The 19,237-nt window shown below is 58.1% G+C and overlaps 5 protein-coding genes across 5 annotated transcripts; 4 read left to right on the top strand and 1 right to left on the bottom strand.

Moving 5' to 3' along the window:
* Positions 1–8,896: 8,896 nt before the first annotated feature.
* BXZ73DRAFT_84179 (uncharacterized protein) lies at positions 8,897–12,515 on the bottom strand (the record flags this gene model as incomplete). The annotated part of the gene is made up of 5 exons (XM_048023972.1): positions 8,897–9,607; positions 9,658–10,763; positions 10,870–11,189; positions 11,421–11,713; positions 11,769–12,515. The coding sequence occupies 5 exons, from the start codon at positions 12,513–12,515 to the stop codon at positions 8,897–8,899; spliced, it is 3,177 nt and encodes a 1,058-aa protein (XP_047870710.1).
* Positions 12,516–12,657: 142 nt separating this feature from the next.
* Positions 12,658–12,897, top strand: BXZ73DRAFT_59605 (uncharacterized protein; the record flags this gene model as incomplete). Its single annotated transcript, XM_048021691.1, has 1 exon — positions 12,658–12,897. A coding segment is annotated over one exon (240 nt), but the record flags the coding sequence as incomplete, so codon positions are not given.
* Positions 12,898–13,113: 216 nt separating this feature from the next.
* On the top strand, positions 13,114–13,461 carry BXZ73DRAFT_59606 (uncharacterized protein; the record flags this gene model as incomplete). The annotated part of the gene is made up of 1 exon (XM_048021692.1): positions 13,114–13,461. The coding sequence occupies one exon, from the start codon at positions 13,114–13,116 to the stop codon at positions 13,459–13,461; it is 348 nt and encodes a 115-aa protein (XP_047870708.1).
* Positions 13,462–13,702: 241 nt separating this feature from the next.
* On the top strand, positions 13,703–15,758 carry BXZ73DRAFT_109735 (uncharacterized protein; the record flags this gene model as incomplete). Its single annotated transcript, XM_048017308.1, has 7 exons — positions 13,703–13,858; positions 13,911–14,062; positions 14,123–14,517; positions 14,580–14,771; positions 14,824–14,938; positions 15,000–15,435; positions 15,534–15,758. 7 exons carry the CDS (start codon positions 13,703–13,705, stop codon positions 15,756–15,758), a joined length of 1,671 nt encoding a protein of 556 aa, XP_047870707.1.
* Positions 15,759–15,800: 42 nt separating this feature from the next.
* On the top strand, positions 15,801–15,992 carry BXZ73DRAFT_28554 (uncharacterized protein; the record flags this gene model as incomplete). Its single annotated transcript, XM_048017756.1, has 1 exon — positions 15,801–15,992. A coding segment is annotated over one exon (192 nt), but the record flags the coding sequence as incomplete, so codon positions are not given.
* Positions 15,993–19,237: the final 3,245 nt, after the last annotated feature.

Below are 19,237 nucleotides of genomic sequence, written 5' to 3'. Positions count from 1 at the left end.
CGCTTGTGCTTCACCGAATCGTCGCTCGTATGGGGAACACTAAAAGGCCGGGCATTAGCAGGGGTATCCTTCACACAAAGCTATGCGTACCGTGTATAGCGCCACGTGAACAGCCGGTGAACGGGAGATGTCGTGAATCAGGGCGGTGGGGTAGGAGCGGGCACAACCAATGATATCGAAAGTGAAGGCGACAGTCGGGAACGAGTGTACCGTTTGTCACAGCAGGGTTGCATGGCGGAGGAGAATTTGGAGCGATGGTCGTGGCGATGCGCTGACGTGGACGGAGTAGCCGCCGGTGAGCTGGCGGCGACACCGGGCGCCCAACAAAGCGCCACCAGTGGCGCCCGCGCACCGAGTGAGGCCAACTTTCCTCATCCTGCAACCGCTTTCAGCTTCAGGCACCACCCGTTGACGGTCTTATTTTCGACCGGTGTGCACCCCCGCTTTGATACTAAAACTTTGCGCTAAAATCCCTGCCCCGTTCTTCTAAGCGCCGTTGCGACCTGAAGCATGTCGCTTCCGAAATCGCCCGTTTTGCAACAGACATCATGTGGGACGCGGCGTATATCCGAGCGCCTCTCAATGTGCATAGACTGCTGTCGAGGCAAAGTTAATAAAAAGCCAGAGCGAGAGCTGAAGATATCCTGCCGGTTCATAAGCACGTCTTCAGCCGTCTTCCGTCAGTCCCTTGCTGATAAGCTTTATACCGCAGATTTCCGCAGCGTTGAGACCGACGCCTCCGGCTTCTTTGATGACATTTCGCTAAACCCCGGGGACCCCGCTCATGGTTCCCCGGATTACCGGACCATTTTCAACCGAAGGATGGACTCCCGGTCCGCAGACGAGTCAAGGACTTGCGGTATTATCGTGTTTGCCGAAGGTTCTTTGTCAAACAAGTCAGGTGTGCGAACTCGTTCCACGCTTCGCCCCGCTTTCCTGACAAGATATACTGCACATCTTCCTGAATGCAACTCGGCAGAGATGGCGAGCTTTGGGTTTCGAACTTTTTCGAATATTGGAGCACGGGCCGCTGTTGTATAGCAATCATTACCAATCGGGCGGCGAAAACACGGTCGGGATCTCTGGAATGATCCAGTTTGATTTTGGACTCCCTCAGCTACGACCCTGCAGATTTCTAATCTTCAACACCGCTCGCTCAGCGGAATCGAAACCTGGGCCTCTTCATGCGCCCTTCTTAGCGGTGCCATGGGCGGAATCCTGCGAGTCGTTGCTCCCCGCCAGTACGCCGCTCACCGGAAAATGATGCACAGTCATCCGCTAAATGCCCAGCATGCTGCATGGCCTTTCCTATCACAATACTGCCATATAGTTGCAAATCGCGAACGGCTTGAGACACGCAGGATTGACGCAAAGGCAGGTCTTTATAGGCCCCATGCCTCCTTTGGAACAACAGACGATCCTTTCCATATCGCCTTTCCAAGTGTAGGATTCTGTGTTTCATCGGATCCCAGCCCGCCCAAGTCGTGCTAGAAATGTATTTGGAATGGGTTGCCGCAGCAGACTTAGAGAGGGTGTATATATGTCTGGTGCTGTTTGCAGAAGGACTGGTGCTGAAGCGCTCAACACTGGGCTTCACCAGGATTTCCCCAATTGGGACTGGTTTGCATTGGTGAGTTGAAACGGAGCGTTCTTCTTTCGGACTGCAGTCCGCGGTGGACACCGGTGCCGAGGCGTCAGTCCTGCAGGAGAATGAAGTCATCGGATGCGCAACGATATTGAAGCACGTGTTATCCAAATATTAGCAGTTATCGATCCATGGCTAATTCTTAACGGGGGAATGAGCTGAAGGATGTTGGGTGGAACTAAAATAAGACGGACCAGTCCAGTGCAAGCCGCGGCGCTACTTCACAGCGGCGGGCAAGGCGCGCGACGGCCGTGGACATACGGCCGCTGTCGCGGCGCGCGGACCGCCGGTAAACAAGAAGCCGGCCGGGCACAGGGTCACGAGGCCCTCCGGCGCCCCGGGGCAACTGCCGCACCGCCCCGGCGGCTCAGCCTGGCAACTCTTTCTTCAGGCAGCGACCTTTGACACGGCCCCATGGACCAAACGCCGAGCCCGCCTCCCATGCTAAGTCCCTATGGCGTCAGGCCTCTTCTCTGTAAACTATGGCATCCCAAAGCGGCCCTGCCTGGGGCAGATTATGAGCATGGCCGCTCTCCGCCAGATGATGACGAGGGGCTCCTAGGTATTTACTTGTTTAAATTCCTCCGTCATGAAATATTTCCGTCCTCATCACCGCCATATTTCTCTAACATTTACAGAGCCACGTCAGGTCCCAAACCAACCTGCCCTAATCCAAATGGGCAAACGAACTGGCGGCTCGGACGACCGCCCTGCGAAGCGTCCGCGACACCCCCTGCCGCCTCCCATGTTGGTTCCGACGGGAATACGGCGCGGCGCGGATTCGCGCGGGGCCCCCCTCCCTCCACTCGGCCGATGCTTCCGCAACTCCCGTCGCCGCCTCCCATGCTGGTTCCGACGGGAATACGGCGCGGCGCGGATTCGCGCGGGGCCCCCCTCCCTCCACTCGGCCGATGCTTCCGCAACTCCCGTCGCCGCCTCCCATGCTGGTTCCGACGGGAATACGGCGTGGCACGGATCCGCGCGGCGTTCCCCCTCCCTCCACACGGCCGATGCTTCCGCAACTCCCGTCGCCGCCTCCCATGTTGGTTCCGACGGGAATACGGCGCGGCGCGGATTCGCGCGGGGCCCCCCCTCCCTCCACTCGGCCGATGCTTCCGCAACTCCCGTCGCCGCCTCCCATGCTGGTTCCGACGGGAATACGGCGTGGCACGGATCCGCGCGGCGTTCCCCCTCCCTCCACTCAGCCAATGTGTCTTCCCGCCAGCATCCGTTTGACCCACGGTGCAGACAAAACCTCTTGGGCCCCCAAGGTCACGGCTCCAGAAATAGTCCCATCTGAGGCTGTACCAAAGGTCGACTTTGGGAGAAACAGGCTCCGTGAGCCGGAATATGTGTTCAGTTTTCATCCCCGCGGCCACCTGAAGACTGTGGGATCCTCCGGCGCCCGTTTGGAGCCCTCCCCACGCCCGCCCTCCCCTAACTCTCCACGACTTGCAAAGCCCCAATGACACTACTTGGCAGCCTACCTCCATGACTTCCACAGGTGGCATCAAAGAGACTCAGGGGATGGAAGCGGCGGTTCCTTGTGGCCCTCGACACCTGGGCCCCACACCGACACATCCTGATTCCTCATGATGCCGCCGGGCCGTCGCTTGTCACTCCATCTTCACGATACAAGGGGCCCATGCAGCGGAATACTTAGAGGGGTCGATTTAGTATGTACACATCTTCAGCGTCCAGGTCTGCTGTAGGCAAGATGGTATTTTGCGTTGTGGGTATAGTACAATGACAGGACATGTGCTCGAATGCCACAGAACGGGTCCGGAGCAACCGCGAGCTCTGTGGATCTGACAAGCGAGAAGGGCCCGGTGGGGAAGCACCGCAGGTCCTGTTGTGCTCCATTAAGTACTGTCGTAGGCTATTCGAGCCTGTGGGCTCGTCTTCATGTAAAACGAGGACTGGTGTTAAAGCCACGCCATCGAGTCCCACTTCGTGCCCAGGACATTCTAGACGATTAGGCCGAGATGGGGGAGGCGCGCTAAGGGTCCCTTGACTCGGAGCACGGCATGGTCGGAGCGACGGCAGACACAGCCATCGCGGACGTGCCTTTGTGGCCTTTTTTAATTTGGAATGGTTCCATGTTCGTATGCAAAGGGCTGTAACTCCGGCCCTGCCGCCGTGCTGCCAGACGGTGAGCTCAACTCCCTCATTGTTTCACACCGCACTTTCTGTATATGATTAGCGGTTAAAATGCATTTATTCTTATACTACTACAGTGTGATGCTAGCAAGCAATAGCGGGGCCACAGTAGGTCGCTGCGACCTCACGAAAATGCGGAGGAGGGGGCAGACGAGAGGACGACGACGAGGGCCGCCAAGAGGACGACGTGGAGGCCCGGGACGAGGGCGAGGGCCGGTGATGTGATGCCGCCTCCGGGAGGAGTCGACAAAGGGTGAGGACTGAGATCGAGTCCGTGTAGGCATGAGGCGCGGGAAGTCGGGCGAGTGAACGAGCACCGTGGGACAGGACGTCCGAGGGTGTCGCGGAGGAGGAAGGGGACGGAGTGCGCGAACGCGGAGGAGAGGACTGAGCGGAGAGACGATAGACGTCGATGAGGGGGCGCACACGGGCGCTACGTCGGCGATGGGCGGCGTGTACGAAGGCGATAGGCGGCGGCGACGATACGATGTGGAACGAGGTCGTATAGATGCGAAGGCGAGAGATGAGCACACAGCATTCACGTGTAGACAAGGAGGAAATGAACTGAGCTCACGAGTCTGTAGGGGTCTGCAGGTGGGAAACGTTGGAAATTTCGCGTTCAGACGTCCAACCTGTGCAGACGGTTCTGATCATTCCAACAATATTGGTGGCGGTAATAATGACTGTACATATCGCGGCAGGTTACACTATGATCTCAAGCGGGCGAGTGCGCGGTGAGCGCCGCAGGCTCGTGCCGGGACGGGACGCCAGAGGACGTTGTAGGTCACCAGTGGCCAGAAAGGACGGGGGTGACCTCGTGCTTAACGCCGCTGAAGGAGGCGACGTAGGCAATCGCGTCGTTGCACCTCGCCAGGTGCACGGCGGAGCATCATCGCCATCGCATTCCCCAAGCACGCCGTGGGCCCATGTTCCTTCAGTCGCTCGGCCCGTCGGTGCGACCTACGTGGCTGGCAGACGGCAGCCAGCCGCGTGACAGCATCCAGCTGGTGAGATGACTTGGAAAAAGTCTACGTAGCTGCGAGCTATGGTGAGATCAGCACAACAACATAAAGGAACCAGGCTCACAGAGGGGTTTCACGACCGTAGTAAGGCCAGGGCTGGTCTGAAGGCAGCTCGAGGATGTCGCTGCAGAGCGATGACGGCTGCTCCGTGTGTGTGGCCTGGGGCTCCCTCAGTTGAGGAGTCTCCAGGATGTAGGTCAAGGTGGTCAAGGAAAGATGTCACGCCTGCTGTCACCTGTACAAGCGCGTGAGCAACTGCACATGGGAAAAAAATCGACGCGTGCGCGAAGGCTGCTCACCAGAACATCTTGGGACGACGCACGCGCGCATTCAGACGTGCCCTCCTCCGTGTCGTGCACGGGCTCCGTCGTGTTGTGCTCGAGCGCCGTCTCGCAGTGCTCAGGCCCGACGATGTCCTTCACGCATGTGTCGCGCATCCAGCGCGTTGATGTCACCCGTGATCTTGCCTGCTGGAGCGCGACAGCGTCAGCGAAGGGCGCACGAGTGCGGCGACAAAGTGATAGTACTCACGGAGGTTTGTCCGGGCGAGATGGATAACGCGGGATATGCTGGGGGGTGCGGACGATGCGGGCTAGGTGTGCGACACAGGCGAGAGGTGTCGACGGCGCGGGCGAAGTGGCGACACGGGGAATGGAGGCCACACGGTCTCGACACGGCAGACATCGTGGAGGCAGTATGGCGATGGCGGGGTGAATGGAGAGGCGTCCAACCGGTCCTTAGGTGGGTCGTGACGTCGTGTTATTGTGTTGATGCCATTGCGGTCACTATCGCGGCCGCCGCTCAGACGGATACGGGTGGATCGCGGTTAAATCACATAGGGAAGAGGGGAAAGAGAACAAATGGATGGTCAGTAAGATCTGAACTGCCTGCCGTGGACAAAACAAAAACGGAATGAACACTCACCGTGCAAGACGGGCTTGACGTCGCACTGGACGCAGGCGGCAGCGTATGCGAGAGCGACAAGTCTGCTCGCTCGGTATGGACATGTGGAAAGGCGGGAAGCGAGAGAAGTACGCACCAAAATCGCCGACCACAGCACCCCTGCGATAATTTTGGACCTTGTGTGTGTATCTCGAGAGCACAACCGCACGCCAGACCACGGCTGTGTCACTGATGGTGGCCTGCAAAGTGAACACGTTAGTTCTCACAGTGGCTGAAGGTGGTCAGGGTTATCGCGTAGACAGGACGGAGAGCCAAGTGGGCGACACACATGCCAGCAATGGCCTGGGGAGGTGGTGGGCGAGGTGGGGAGCGCACAGAGTGGGGGACTCACTAAGAAAACCAGGGCTGCAACGGCTCATCTGGAAAGCAGGTGGCGAGGGCTGCACTTGCGTGCTCTCTGAGGACGTTGCGCCGGGAGAAGAAAACAGGAAGGACGGGGAGGACGGGAGGACGCGCGACGGCGAGTCAGAGACGCGTGGGAATCGACGCGCGTTGCGTGGACACCGGCGCTTGACTCCGCCAGCCATCTCTCTTTCTCTCGTCCGTCTCCTTCCTCTTCTGCGTCCGACTGCCTCACTAACCTCGTGCGGACCTCCATGCGTCTACCGCAGCGGCCTCTCATGACGATGCACCCGGCCGCACCACCTCCTTCGTCCCCACACCCCCAGCAAACGTGCGCGGGACGCTCTTTCCCCCGGCGCGGCCGTTGCCATTGTGTCGCGTATAGCCGCATCCGCCCGCCGCAACGCCGTGCAGCACTTTCCCCCTGATGGAACCCTTGTACGCTCTCCCTCCCGCATACTTGCGGCTGGGGCTGGACCCGGCCCGTGACCCGCAACACCCCCGGCTTCTTCGTGGTATGTTCCTCTTTTGTTTGCTTACTTCTTTGTCCGTGCTCATCCCCATTTGCTCTTGATCTCCTCACCTCCTGCACCCCGGCCCGTTCCTACACACACACATGGCCTCTCTACCCACGCAGCTCCCCCACACTGAGGCCACCGTTACCACCATCCTCTCCAGGTCCCCTGTCCTCAAGATCATTGTCTCTCCCGGCTCGCCCCTCGATTCGTTCTATGACGCCGACCAGAAGCTGGTGAGGCTCAAAGCCACGTCCCCGAAGCCGTGCCATGCTCCCCGACACCCCTCTCTGTGATCGTCATAGGGAACCAGTCCGATTACGGCGCCAAGCCCGGCTCCTCTTCCTAGTAGGACGCTTGGGGCGATGCGCGCACAGACCGCATGCAAAGGTACCGATCGCCTTATGGTCCGCCTGCCCGCGCATTACTAACTCGCCCACTCTCCTTCCCCGGGCTGCCCGTGCAGGGTCAAATGCGACCTGAAGGATCTCCCGATACTCGCCTCGGGATAGCGCGTGCCGTGCTCCAGCTTGTAGTGAGTGTGGTCTTGACTGCGTGTGCGTACCACGATTCCCCGTCCGTGCTGTGTCCCCTCCCGCTCACAAACCTCCGCTCTGATCAGCGATGAGTTTGCCGAGGTCAAAGCGTCGAGCTACGTAAACAGAAGCGCCACCTCCAGAATGTGTAGTGAGTCCTCTCCTCCACCATGCGCCCCGTCGTGCTTGCGCTCATCCCCGCCCTCCGTGCAGGGCCGTGTACAGCAAGGCGCCCAAGGAGGACGCGGTCCCGTACACTGCCATCGTGCCCCAGAGCGTGATCCGTCAGCTGAAGCCCGACTGTTTTTAGGTCGCCCTTCTTCTGCCAGTTTCACATACAACGTGAGCCAACCACCTTCTCCGCCACCGCACCAGCGATCACTCACAGACGCTGTGGCGCCACTAAACCCCACTAGGACCCATCCTACAGGCGCTAGCGCTCGTCGTCTGGGCCGCAAGCTGCGGCCTCGACGAGGGCGGCGAAGAGGTGCCCGAACTACGCTGTGATCGTCCTGCCGCGCGTTCGCTTCCTGGAGCCACGCGTGTATTTTTTGGGGAGGGACTGGCACCGCGTGTGTGCAACATGTAGCAGCGATGGACGGCTCGACGCCCAACTCGAGTCACCCTATCGCGGCGTCACTCCGCTACCAGGTATACGAGAACGCGGTGTGGGATCCATCGGCCACCGGCCGAGCGTGTACATCTCGTTAGGCCCTGGTCCCGCCACCAGCCACAATGGTAGCCACAGGGGCCAGGGCCGGCCTGTGGTGCACTACCAGTTCAGCGGCGATGGTGAGTACGGCATGGCAGGCGCACAGGGGACAATGACGCGACGGCCACACGCACATGGTTCTTTGAACGCACTCGTTTACTGCCTGTAGTAATTTCGTAGTCACGATAATGTATTGTTCATGCAAATGCGGCCGGCACGAGGGAGGGACTGGCAGGTGCATGTAAACGCAAAGCTCCGGAAGCCAAATAGTAGATGATTGAAGCAAGATATGACTGACTAGGTGGAGATATGAGAGGCTGGTCGGGGGAACGCGCATTGCGCGGAATCGAGGCGGGGGATAAGGTTACGCAAAGGGCACCGGCGAAGGCGAAGGCGAGGACAAGGGCGAAGGAGGAGGCGCGGGCGTGGGCGTGGGCGTGGGCGTGGGCGTGGGCGTGGGCAAGGTTGAGGCGAACCATGATAAATCATACATGCCACATTCACAGTGCGGATATGTATGGACGAACTTATGAGAATATGCCGAAGCCAAGAAACGAAAACATACAAAGCTTCAGAGACAAAATATGACAGGGGGACGAGAAACACAGCCAAAGGGGCTCGAGAGTGTGAGCTGAAAAGGAGGATGCGGGTAGTGGAGAAAAGGAGAAGAAATAGAAAGAAGATAGAACAGAGGATAATACAAGACGTACGAGCAAGGATTTCGGGGGCAATTGCAAGAGGAAATGTGGAGTCGTGCCGCAGATCGTGCAAATCAAGAGGGTACAAAGTATGTCGCGGTGCGTGCGTCTTGAAGGGTGTGCTGCTCTGTCAATGGGTGTGCATGCAAGATGTGATAGGCGAGGTGCGGAGGACGAGATGGACGACGTCGCGTGGAAGAGCGGCGTGGATGGCGGCGCGGCGTCAGACTCTGGCTCCTCAACGTCGGCACTGTATCCGGTCTCTCCTTTCAAGCCTGCAACCTCCGCCCGCCCGCCGCGTCTTTAGCGCCCTGCTTTGCGGCGCCCGCCATAACCGCCGGCCTCAGCGGCAGCGGCAGCCTTCGTGGTCATTTTCTTGGTTCGAGGCTCCCGTCCTTGCACAAGTCCGACCGCAGGTTCCGTCGGCGGCGGCGGGATGGGTCGAGGCTTTACGCGTTTTCCGGTCTTCTTTGATCCGCCCCGGACGTCGGAGGGCCCGGCCTGTGAGCGGCTTCCGTTGGGATTTTGAACCCCCTCCCAACTCGGGCCCCCAGCGACCTTATCTTGCGCCCGATGCCGGGGGTTAGATCCAAGGGGGGACGTCGTCTCTGTGTTCTCAATATCAAGAAGGGGTTCGTTTTTTGGGGCGGATGGAGTGGACCTTGGGCTGAGAGCCGCCGGGCCGTTTCGGAACTGGCTCTGACAAATGGAGATAAGGCGGTCGAGGTAGGTGTGGTCCAAACCGCTCGTCGCCAGATAGACAGGCCCGTCTGCATCCGGCTCATGATCGATCGCCTCCTTCGCACTGCGCAGCAGAAGACCCATGGCTAGCGCCCATCGTTGAACCTCCGCGGCGGGGGCATCTTGGGAGAGTGGGGTGCCTAGATAAGCCAACACGGGGGGAAGAGATCTGTCACTCTCTAAATGCAAGGAGACGTCGACGCTGCCGTCAGAATTATTCCAAGTGGCCCAGGGGACTCGAGGGTCGGGTGTGATATGTCGCTTGTCATCCAACTGCGCCGAGTGAGTGGTTCGAATAAAAACAGATGCGTATAGGGACGAACCTTTACATGTAGACGATGTAGGACGTGTTTCCAGGAATCCACTCCGGGGGAAAGTGAGATGAAGTATTGCAGCAAATTGTCCGGGGTCTTGTTTCCAGGCGTCCTCAGCCTCTCTGCAGAGAGGGGCGGTGCCATCTCGAGAGACGGCTTGTGGAGAACGGCTCGCCGCTTCTCTATTGATTCGCTATCGGAGAGCGAGTTGTCCCGGACCTTCTTTCCCTTATTCTTCGACTTTTGAAGTGCCAACACCGCCGAGGGGCTGAGGGGAACATCATCTAGATCGGTATCATAAAGTTCGAGCTCGCTTTCATTGCCGAGAAGCTCAAGCTCGTCCGGAATGAGCTCCGCAGCATCGGAGTCGTCTCCGTCGTCATCGTCTTCGTTATCGTCATCGGAGTTGTCCCCGTCGTCCCCATCCGATGTGACGGCGTCGGCCGGCGGCCGCGCCTGGCCGGCGAACAGGCCGCCCGAACGATGGGATTCCCGGCTCGCTTCTTCCGAACTTTCTTCAGCTTCATGGACGTCGACCTTTGAAAGCGGGTCGTCATCGATGGGGCCCCTGCGGAGCCTACGACTCTGTTTGGGTCGGCCCCGACGCTGAGACGGCTTTTGCCGATTTCTTCCGCGGAGAGGCGATGCTTTCGAAGACGGAGAAGAAGATTGTGACGACTGAGTCGAGGCATCGCGCTTTTTTGGAACGGGGTCTGCAGAGCTCTTCCTGTGTCCGTCCGCAAAAAACCGACGGCTTTTCCGAAGACTATGGGCCGGGCGATGCGTTTTCGAAGGGAGGCCGCCGCTGCGGTCCGGACCACCCGTATCCCCATCGCTCGTCTGATATTGGTCAATGACGGGAGCATCCGAGCGGTCCGGTCCCGATGGCTTAACATAGTTGGCTGGCTTCCAGCCTACGTCGACTCGGCTGGACTTATCCTCTGCGGCAAGCAGACGAAACCGGCGTGGGGTTCCGTCCTCAGCTTGTCCAGAGGCCTCGAGGTCGACTATGTGTTGAATGAAAGCCTTCGCCTCGGCCACCTTGAACCTGTCTGGCGTTTTGAAGACAAACCCGTCCGGGAGCCATTCTTGAGCGAAGAAATGCTCCTGATTTGCTACAAAGGCGGACCATGAGGGGTGGGCCGTCCAAACACCGTCGCCAGACGCCCAACCTGACTTTGTCGATCAATGGATGTCAGGGGTTCCGGCAGATGGACGTACTCAAATGTATCCGAATATACTCCTCGATCATTTTGATGCGCCGTGAGTACGTGAAGCTCTTCCCGTCATCCTCCGTGCAGCGCAGCTTTGGTAATCCATCGTCGTAGAATTTGAAGAAAAGGGGCCGGGGAGCGACGGCGCTTTTCAGCTCTTCCATGGCCTTGCGGGTCTCCTGGGGCAAACTGTCTGGATCGATGATGGCCCCGAAGTACGATTTGAAATTGTCGTCGAAGTTCTTGTCCCAGCCGTCCTGCTGCGTGAAGACTGCGAGCGCCTTCGCTCTTGTTTTGTACTCCTGCAGGAGCTCCGATGTGTCGAAGCTGATGGGGTGTGGGTAAGAACGCTTCCGCGGTGAGGGTCTGAAGTATCTCACTAGAATGACGCATGTTGGCCCTCTTCATCCTTGAACAAACCCTGGATATATATCGCGGCGTTGAAGGATCGATGGAATGTGAGAACGACCGCCCGACAATACCGCAAAGAATGCCGGCGGAGCAGTCTGAAATGGTCGCCGTTGGAAGTGGAGGTCACTGGGAAGCGGGGCGGCTCACTTTATCGTAACATCTTCGGGGGCGCCTTTATCGGTCCAGAGCACCGCGGCGCGATTGTATTCAGACCGCTGATACTCAGTCAACTCCGTCCATAAGTCCTGCCGGGCACGCGTCCAGGCTGAGATCCACCGTTGATCGGTCTTGAATTGTTCATCGTTCAGGGCGCGGGCCCGAATATCAGCATCGGCCTGATAGCCGAACACCCGTAAGCCGGTGAAGGGACGTAGTGAAAAGAACGGATTCTTGTCTTGCTTGGACCCGAAGCTGTTGTTATGCATAAATTGGGAAATCTTCTGCGTGTCATCGTTGTCAGCGACTGCCGTTCATCCGCCTGTATTCGAAGCTCACCTCCATCAACAGGGTGATCAGAGTGCTGCTCGGTGCTTCCGACCGCCCTCGGATGATATCGCCGGCCAAAGCCTCGTTGATGGCCTTCCGAGCGTTGCTATTTGTCTTCCACCGCGGCAAATGCTCAAGGAGCATATTCTTCTCCTCTTTGGTTAAGTTGAATTTGGCCCCGAGAGATTTTTCGGCCGGGTCGACGGCATCAACCGAAGAGCCGACCTCCGATTCGTCGCTGGAGGCTGGCCGGGGCAGGATTTGTCGGGATGATGCTCGGCGGGGCATTGTGATCGCGATGACGGAGCAGGTCGGCGCTTGCACACCCGATGCTCGGGGCCGTTTCGACCGGAGCCCGGACCGCCCGACATTCGTCGGCGCGGGGCGATACGCCGGCGTTGCGCGGGAACCAAGCCGTCCGAGCCCGGAGGGGAGGCCGCAACGCTGCAGCCCTAGACCCTCGCTCCCCAGCCCCAGCCCTACTTGAGCAAGATGCCCCCCCGTAGGGCCCTCGTCAGTAAACCCTCCAAAAAAACTTCCACCTTGAGACGACGCAAGTCGAACAGGAACCCTACCGGTGTTGAATATCGGGTCGTTGCGCTCGACCGCCGCCGCCGATCTCCTCCGACCCCCGATCCCCGCCCGCCAAAGAAGCGGCTCATAGCCGACCCCAGAGCGGCTGACATCCCTCATGATGTAGCCGAGCTGCCGTCTCCGGATCATCACTTTATCGGCGGTGAAGTTCGTGACGGCCATGTAGCGTCGGGGATGAGTAGGAAGTCGGTGAAGGTGAGCCCCTCAGCCCGCCCGCCACAGACCATAAGTCCGATCAGTGCATCAGCGAACCAACCATGAAGCAAACTTCTTGAAAGTCAGGGATATATACATGAAGACCATTATGCAAGGATATGGGCCCCTCCCCGGCAGCCGCGCTACCTGCGGGCATCGTTTGGAATTCCGTTGTCTCGGATGTTCCGGCCGCCCCACTTACTGCTCTTCATGCCTCCGAAACACCCATGCCATCGATCCATTCCATCGTATAGAGGCCTGGGTAGAATCGATGTCTTGCTATCGCCCGGCGTGGCTCCAAGAAGTAGGTTTGCAAATACACTGCGGCCACGGCGGAGAGGCCTGTCCGTCCTTGGCGAAATTCGGCGGCTCGTTCTCTGAAGGCGCTCCTAAGACGACAACTTCGGAGCCCCGCGACATGGGATATCCTGCCGACGAAGATGAAGACGAGGAACTGCCAGAATGTCTCATTGGAAATCACCCGGAGGCGCTTGAAGAAGGCGGATCGGCCGAGGCAAACATCGAGCCTCTCGCATCTCCCCCAAGAATACAGGATGCAGACGTGATGAAGGCGCATTTCCCCTGGACAGTCTTTCAGTCGCGCACCTTAACGGTTGTTCACACCAGCGGTCTGCATCGCTTGTCGTTCTCATTTTGCCGTTGCGAAAATGCAAAGACGGAAGACCTTCAGCTTCTTGAGCAAGGTTACTACCCCGGCTCACAACACCGGCCGCGCACCGCTTTCACCTTTGCATTTCTAGACGATTTCTTGATAGAAAATCGTGTATGCAAAACGTCTCCGATGAGCTATCATTCGAAGCTCTGCCATCTCACAGATGACATGTTCTCACATTGGATTCCGGTTGGTCAACAGATCATACTATCCCAAATTTTATATGCTCATTTCGCCTAGATGGCCTACAAGGCCCTGCTTCGTGCATCACGACAATGGCGGAATATTAAACTGCTTATGGATTCCGGACACGCCCACGAGCCCGTTCCAAATGAGCCAGGTTGCTTCGCGTTAAAATGTCCTGCTTGTCCGAGGCCTGGCGTTAATCTCCCCGAGGGATGGGAAAATGATTCTCGGAGGTGCGGCTCCAGATCACATGCTTCGAAAAACTCCAACCTATTATATCATCAGATTCTTGCACATGGCGTCCTTTGTACTGGACGGCAACTTTACAGCGCAGCATCGGCACATGAAGAATCCGGAGAACGACGTGCAGTTCGCAGACGGACAAATATTCACCGTTGGTCAGGGTCCGTTCGAAGCGCATCTCGCAAGGGAGGGAAAGCTCCCGGCAATGGTAAGTCTTTGGTTTAGTTGCCGACGTCTGATATGTTCTAATATAGACCTAGGCCCAAAAGTCTACCTGCAACGCACACAGGGCGGTTCTTGGCGCCAACAAGAAGAAGGCTAACCTGGAAACAACGGGCATTGGAGCGGCGGCTTGTTCACGACACGGTTTTTTTCTGCCGCACACATGTGTAGACTTTCAACGGGGAGAAGCGTGAGTGGTCTCAGCGGTTGGTATCTTGTACAGCAGTTGGCTCACGAAAATACCGCTTAGACAAGCGAACATGGACTATTCATTTTTTTACGCGCTGTCGGCCTTTCCAGGGTTGATGATATTCTTGGTCTTATACGACATTGCATGCCAGTACTGGGTCAATCTACGCAAACGGTTTTCTCGAAGGAGAGACTACATGAAGCTGCCGGACGATGCAAAATTCTTATACGGAATCGGCCAATTCCACGTCCATGGACATCGACAAGAGTGCTACTCTCGTTTCTCCCCTGCATTTGTCTCCGGAGCTGGAATACAAGACGGCGAGATTCTGGAAACCTTATGGGCCTCTCTGAACAAGATCAGCGACAGCACGCGAGGCATGGCTACATCTCACAGGAAGGAGATGATTGACGACCATATGTGGTATTCAAACTGGGTGAAATTGACCCGGATGGGTATGTGGATTGCCGGTGACTCAAGCGACGTGCGCTTGTATGCTGACAAGATCTGTTTGCAGATATATCTCTCGGCGCCCGGTGGAAACGCGTCACTGAGGAGCTGGGACCTGCTGAGATGGCGCTAGACAGTATTGCCGAGAAGGCGTCTCCGGATGATATTGCCGCCTGGGAGTCTGAGGCCAAGAATGCCGATGAAATTCGCTCTCAAAATCCCAATTCAATGAGGCTGTACCAAATGGATGTCAAGGATCGTATGTCGATTAATTCTTTGCTGCGGCGTCAATGCTGATGGGATTGAGGTAGTCCCCACCCGTGATCAGATTCAAAAGGCGATTATGGAGGCTGAGAGAGCCGAACGTGGCGCCGGACAGGGGGAGGCCTCGTGGCTTCGCAGCGGCTTAGATATCCAACGTGAACAGTGAGCGGGCGGTGTTTATGACCGAGCCCACCAAAAACAAGGCTGACTCGATGTTTTACAGGCTATCTGTGGCCTATACCGCTCGCACACTCCAACCAGACCCCTCCGGTAAAGCCGAACTCGCTCTGGAGAATCAACGTCAAAAACTGCTGGAGAGCATCCGTGTCTTCAACAAGAAGGCGGCAAATTTTCTACCCATCTCTGCTGTCATGCTCGACTATGATACCGACAACTTGGGCGACTTACTTTTAGGAGAAGAATGGGACGATGATGCAAACGCTTCACACGGCGGGGCTTTCGACAAGTCTGCAGTCATTGGGTTACCAGAACATGCCACGCTCATGCTTCCTTCTACCCTCGGCTCTGAATGGCTTGAGAGATACGAACTTCAATCTCTCGCCAAAAAGGAGCGCGAATTACGAAAAGCCGAAATGGACGACGCGCTGCACGCCATCAAGGTCGGAGTCGGGTACAAGTCTCACCTCTACTTTGCAAAGGTTCGGAGAGCGTCCTCTACCCAGGATCGTTTGCGGTCATTGATGAAGTCAACCTTGCGGAGAGAAACTTATCCAAACATGTGCGCATATACCACCAGGCACGGGCCGCCTTTCTCGAATTGCTCGCGCTGGAGCCTGACCGTAAGACGCGCAAGAAAGCATCCGCTCCGTACAAAACCATCTTTCCATCCGACTTACAAGTGAACACGGCGCTGGCTGAGCCGTTCACGCACGGTCTTCGGGATTGGCACACGTCCTGGATATGGACATTTGGCGAGGTATCGCCCGCTTGGGAGAAGAACCGTAGGTGGACTCTCCCGTAACCGGCGACTTATTAACGCCCCCGCTTAGTTCGAAAGTCCTTGTGGCTCCGCGCTTACGCTCGAAAGTGTCGATGGAGCGAGGAGAAGGTGTTGGTGCAAGAAGAGATGAATCGGGTGGTGAAGTCATTGGAAGCTGCAGCTCAAAATTGGATCAGACTGTCGGCTTTGCACGCCAATGATCCCGGGTACACAGTATTTGCCAACGGCAAAGCCCTTCGATGGCAGGAGCTAGCAGACAGAATGGGGGCCGCGTTTCGAGAAGTACTCATCCGATATACTTTGTAGGCGGAGACATGGAAAACCAGAGTTTATCACGTCCTATTAGAACACCATCCTACGCATCATAGACTTTTCACATTCAGCATGTTCGTCGGAAGCACAGCGCATGCGCGCACACGCCGGGAGGCTCCTGCGCCGGTATCATACGGCCGTTGCGGCATCGAGCGCCGAGAGAACGGGCCGCGGGGATGGCGTTGCGAAGGCCGCTGGCATGACGGGTGCATGCACGACCGGCTTCTGCTGGGCACCGTCGGCTTGCCGGAGGCATCTTCATTAATCTCGACGCCGGCGTCTGGCGAATCGGCGGCGTCGGCGGCCGACGCCCGTCTCATTTGCATCGGTCAGACGGGAGGTCTTCCGATCGGTCGTTTACGAGCCCCGCACCGCGTCGCATCGGACGGCGATGCGCGAATGATTGTTAGTCAGCCCATATCATCCTGCGGTGCACGCTTGCCCCGAAAAAGAGTTGTCGAGTGCGACCGGACACAAGGTTGAACGTTGATGTCCGTATAGCAGGTCGCCGGATGCCCGGTGCAGCGCGCGCTTCATGCTTGCTTAGTACCGGGCGTTTGCCGGGCGCGCCTCACAAACCCAACGTATAACTACTCAATATCCGGTAGGAAGCACATCAGAAGAAGCTACATATGCGGTGTATTAAAAATGCGTAGAAAATAAACATGTGGTGTCAGAATGAGGTTGATGATGTGTTTGGCGTCCGGCCCTCTCCGCGCACGTCTCGGGCTGATGCAGGAAACGGCCGTCGTGACGGCAAAATTGGAACCGACTCACTGGTTATCGACACAAGACATGCGCCCCCATGAGCGTAGGTCTTCTCACTGAGATCGCCCTCGTACTTATGCAGCAGCGGGATGCACACGACCTGCTGCCGGAGGTTGCTGAGAGCCAGTCGAGCCGCCAAAATATGAGCGCCTTCGGTCTAAACAATCTATGGGGGGTCGACGATTGGAATCAGTGTCCAGACTCAGCGCTCAGCGCAAAGGGAAAGGGGAGGGAGGGCATACTACAACCTGCCTGCAAACCAGCCAAAAGTGCCGGCGGCATCCGGGTGCCGAGCAACGCAGAGACGGTGAGCGCAATGTTGAAATTCTGGCCTGAGCGGGACGTGGTGAGAACCGGGCGGACGGAGGAGGAGTGGGTCGGTATGTACAAGATCCAGAGCAGTCGCTTGCGACAAACCGACGTTGCTGCGAACTGCGCGTGGGCGACGGCCTCGAGCCCGAGATTATGCCAATGGACGAGGCGGACGGAGGTACCAAAGCCGGAGAAGAGACGCGGTGAGAGGAGGAGGCGGATACGTAGGTTGCGGCGGGGTGTATCGGTTGGGCGTAGGGGGCGGACGCGTTCAAGAGCGGGGCTGAAGACGCTAGGGGAGGCGCCCATCTGAGAAGTCGCATTCCCAAGTACTCCCGGCCTCGGTACCAGCGTCGCTGCACCTGCTGTCTGTCAAAGATTAGTGCTCTTGTTGAGCCGAAAAGTTGCTGTCTACCAGGATGACGTTTCCAGACGAGACGAGACTGTGCAACTGTGCTTGAACGGGGTTACGGCGTAAAAACGCACATCTCATGGCGATTGGTCAGAGTTTTCCGCTGATAGCGACACTGCATGCCGGCGCGTCGTGTCTTGACAGGGACCCTTGTAGATACGATGTGTAGGGTCGACACGAGCTGAGACCGAGTACGCCCAGACCCGGGCGACCGAGCCCTACAGGACGACTAGCGCACCCAGTACGACGCCTGCTCAGGGCCCAACAATACCACCTTGTGTATACCGCCTATGCAACGGAACCCTGCTGACCTCGACCTGGTCCGGGTGGACGGCTCCTCCGCGAAAACCGGGTGAGTCCGGCCGGACGACTCCCCTGGGAAAACCGGGCGATTCCGGCCGGACGACTCTGCCGAGGTAACCGGGTGAGTCCGGCCGAGCCCGGGTGAACGGTAGTACCTTCGGCAAATGGCGGTGTCCCGGCTGACCGACTTGATCGGGGTAACTCCGGGACCTCAAGTGCCCCAGGTTCTGACGTCACGCCGCGAGCATCGACGCGGACGCCGCCGTGACGGTCGACGCACCATCGGGTTTCAACGTGTCCGCCCGGGACAGCGACTGCAAGCCAACGCGCCGCGACGGAGCCCCTCTCCCGGACAGCACTGGGCGGCGTGACTCCGTGCCAGCGCATCTTTTCCGTGCTGCCGCAAGGTGAGTAGACCGGCTCCTCGCGCTCGTCTGCTGCTAGCCCATCGCTTCTGCGCTGCTCCTCCTTCTCCCTCAGCGTGTCGAGTCGGACCCTATCAGAATGTTCAGCTCGCGCTCGAGCCGCCCCGATGACTCAAACCAGGGACAGATTCGTACCAATGGGTACAACGATCGACTCGTCATCCGGCACTGACGTCCGTTCTTCCGCCTGAGGACCCTGGCGGAGATCCGGGCACTTTTACGTTTCGCCCAACAGAGCTGATTCATTGCATTTTTACCCGTTTGGCGGCACTGACACTGCATCCACGGCGGCGCCCAGTGACCCCTGTCCGACGTCACTTGAAAGGCTCACTAGTGGTACCAGCCACGACGCCATCGCCGCCGACGATGCGGCTATCGCTGTCGTGTGTCTGTCACTCCAAGGTCTCCCGGGGGAGATGTCGTCCGTATCGTGAGCACGGACGCTTGTGGTTGTGATACCGAACACAGTGCACTCGCCGAGCACGAACGACTCGTGCGGACCGGGGTAGGCATGCGCAGGCCGTGCTTGCGCAAATGCGCCAACCACAGCTTTTGAACCAGTCCCAGGCTCCAGCAGGGCCTGCAAGACTCCTCGTTGCGGCCCGATGCTGGAGTTCTCTGCCACGTTGTTGCGGACACGCGTCGGGAGACGATCCGTCGCTCTGTTAGTGAGTGCGCCGTTATCGCGCGTACCAGGCCGGTACTAATTGCTTGTTGATGCACCCCGATCCGTGCAGGGTCGTGTACCGTGAGGACGTGTTCAGCGCTGCCTGTTTCGAATGCAGCACGCATTCCCGTCCGCGTCGTGTGATCTATGACGCAAGCGGCTCATTCTGAGTGGGTCTCGTCTCGCGGCCGCCTCTCGTTTGCAGCGCTGCGCTCAAGAACGGGTCCGTCGTCGCGATTCCTCACGGCGTGGACCGGTGCGGACCATCGATGCAGACAACTGCTCTTGTGCTCTCGAACTC

This window comes from Epithele typhae (assembly GCF_022376455.1).
Source record: "Epithele typhae strain CBS 203.58 chromosome Unknown BXZ73scaffold_277, whole genome shotgun sequence".
In the NCBI taxonomy this organism is placed as follows: Eukaryota; Fungi; Basidiomycota; class Agaricomycetes; order Polyporales; family Epitheliaceae; genus Epithele; species Epithele typhae.
Note: the sequence above shows the minus strand (reverse complement) of the source record. Positions and strands in the feature narration are given on the sequence as shown.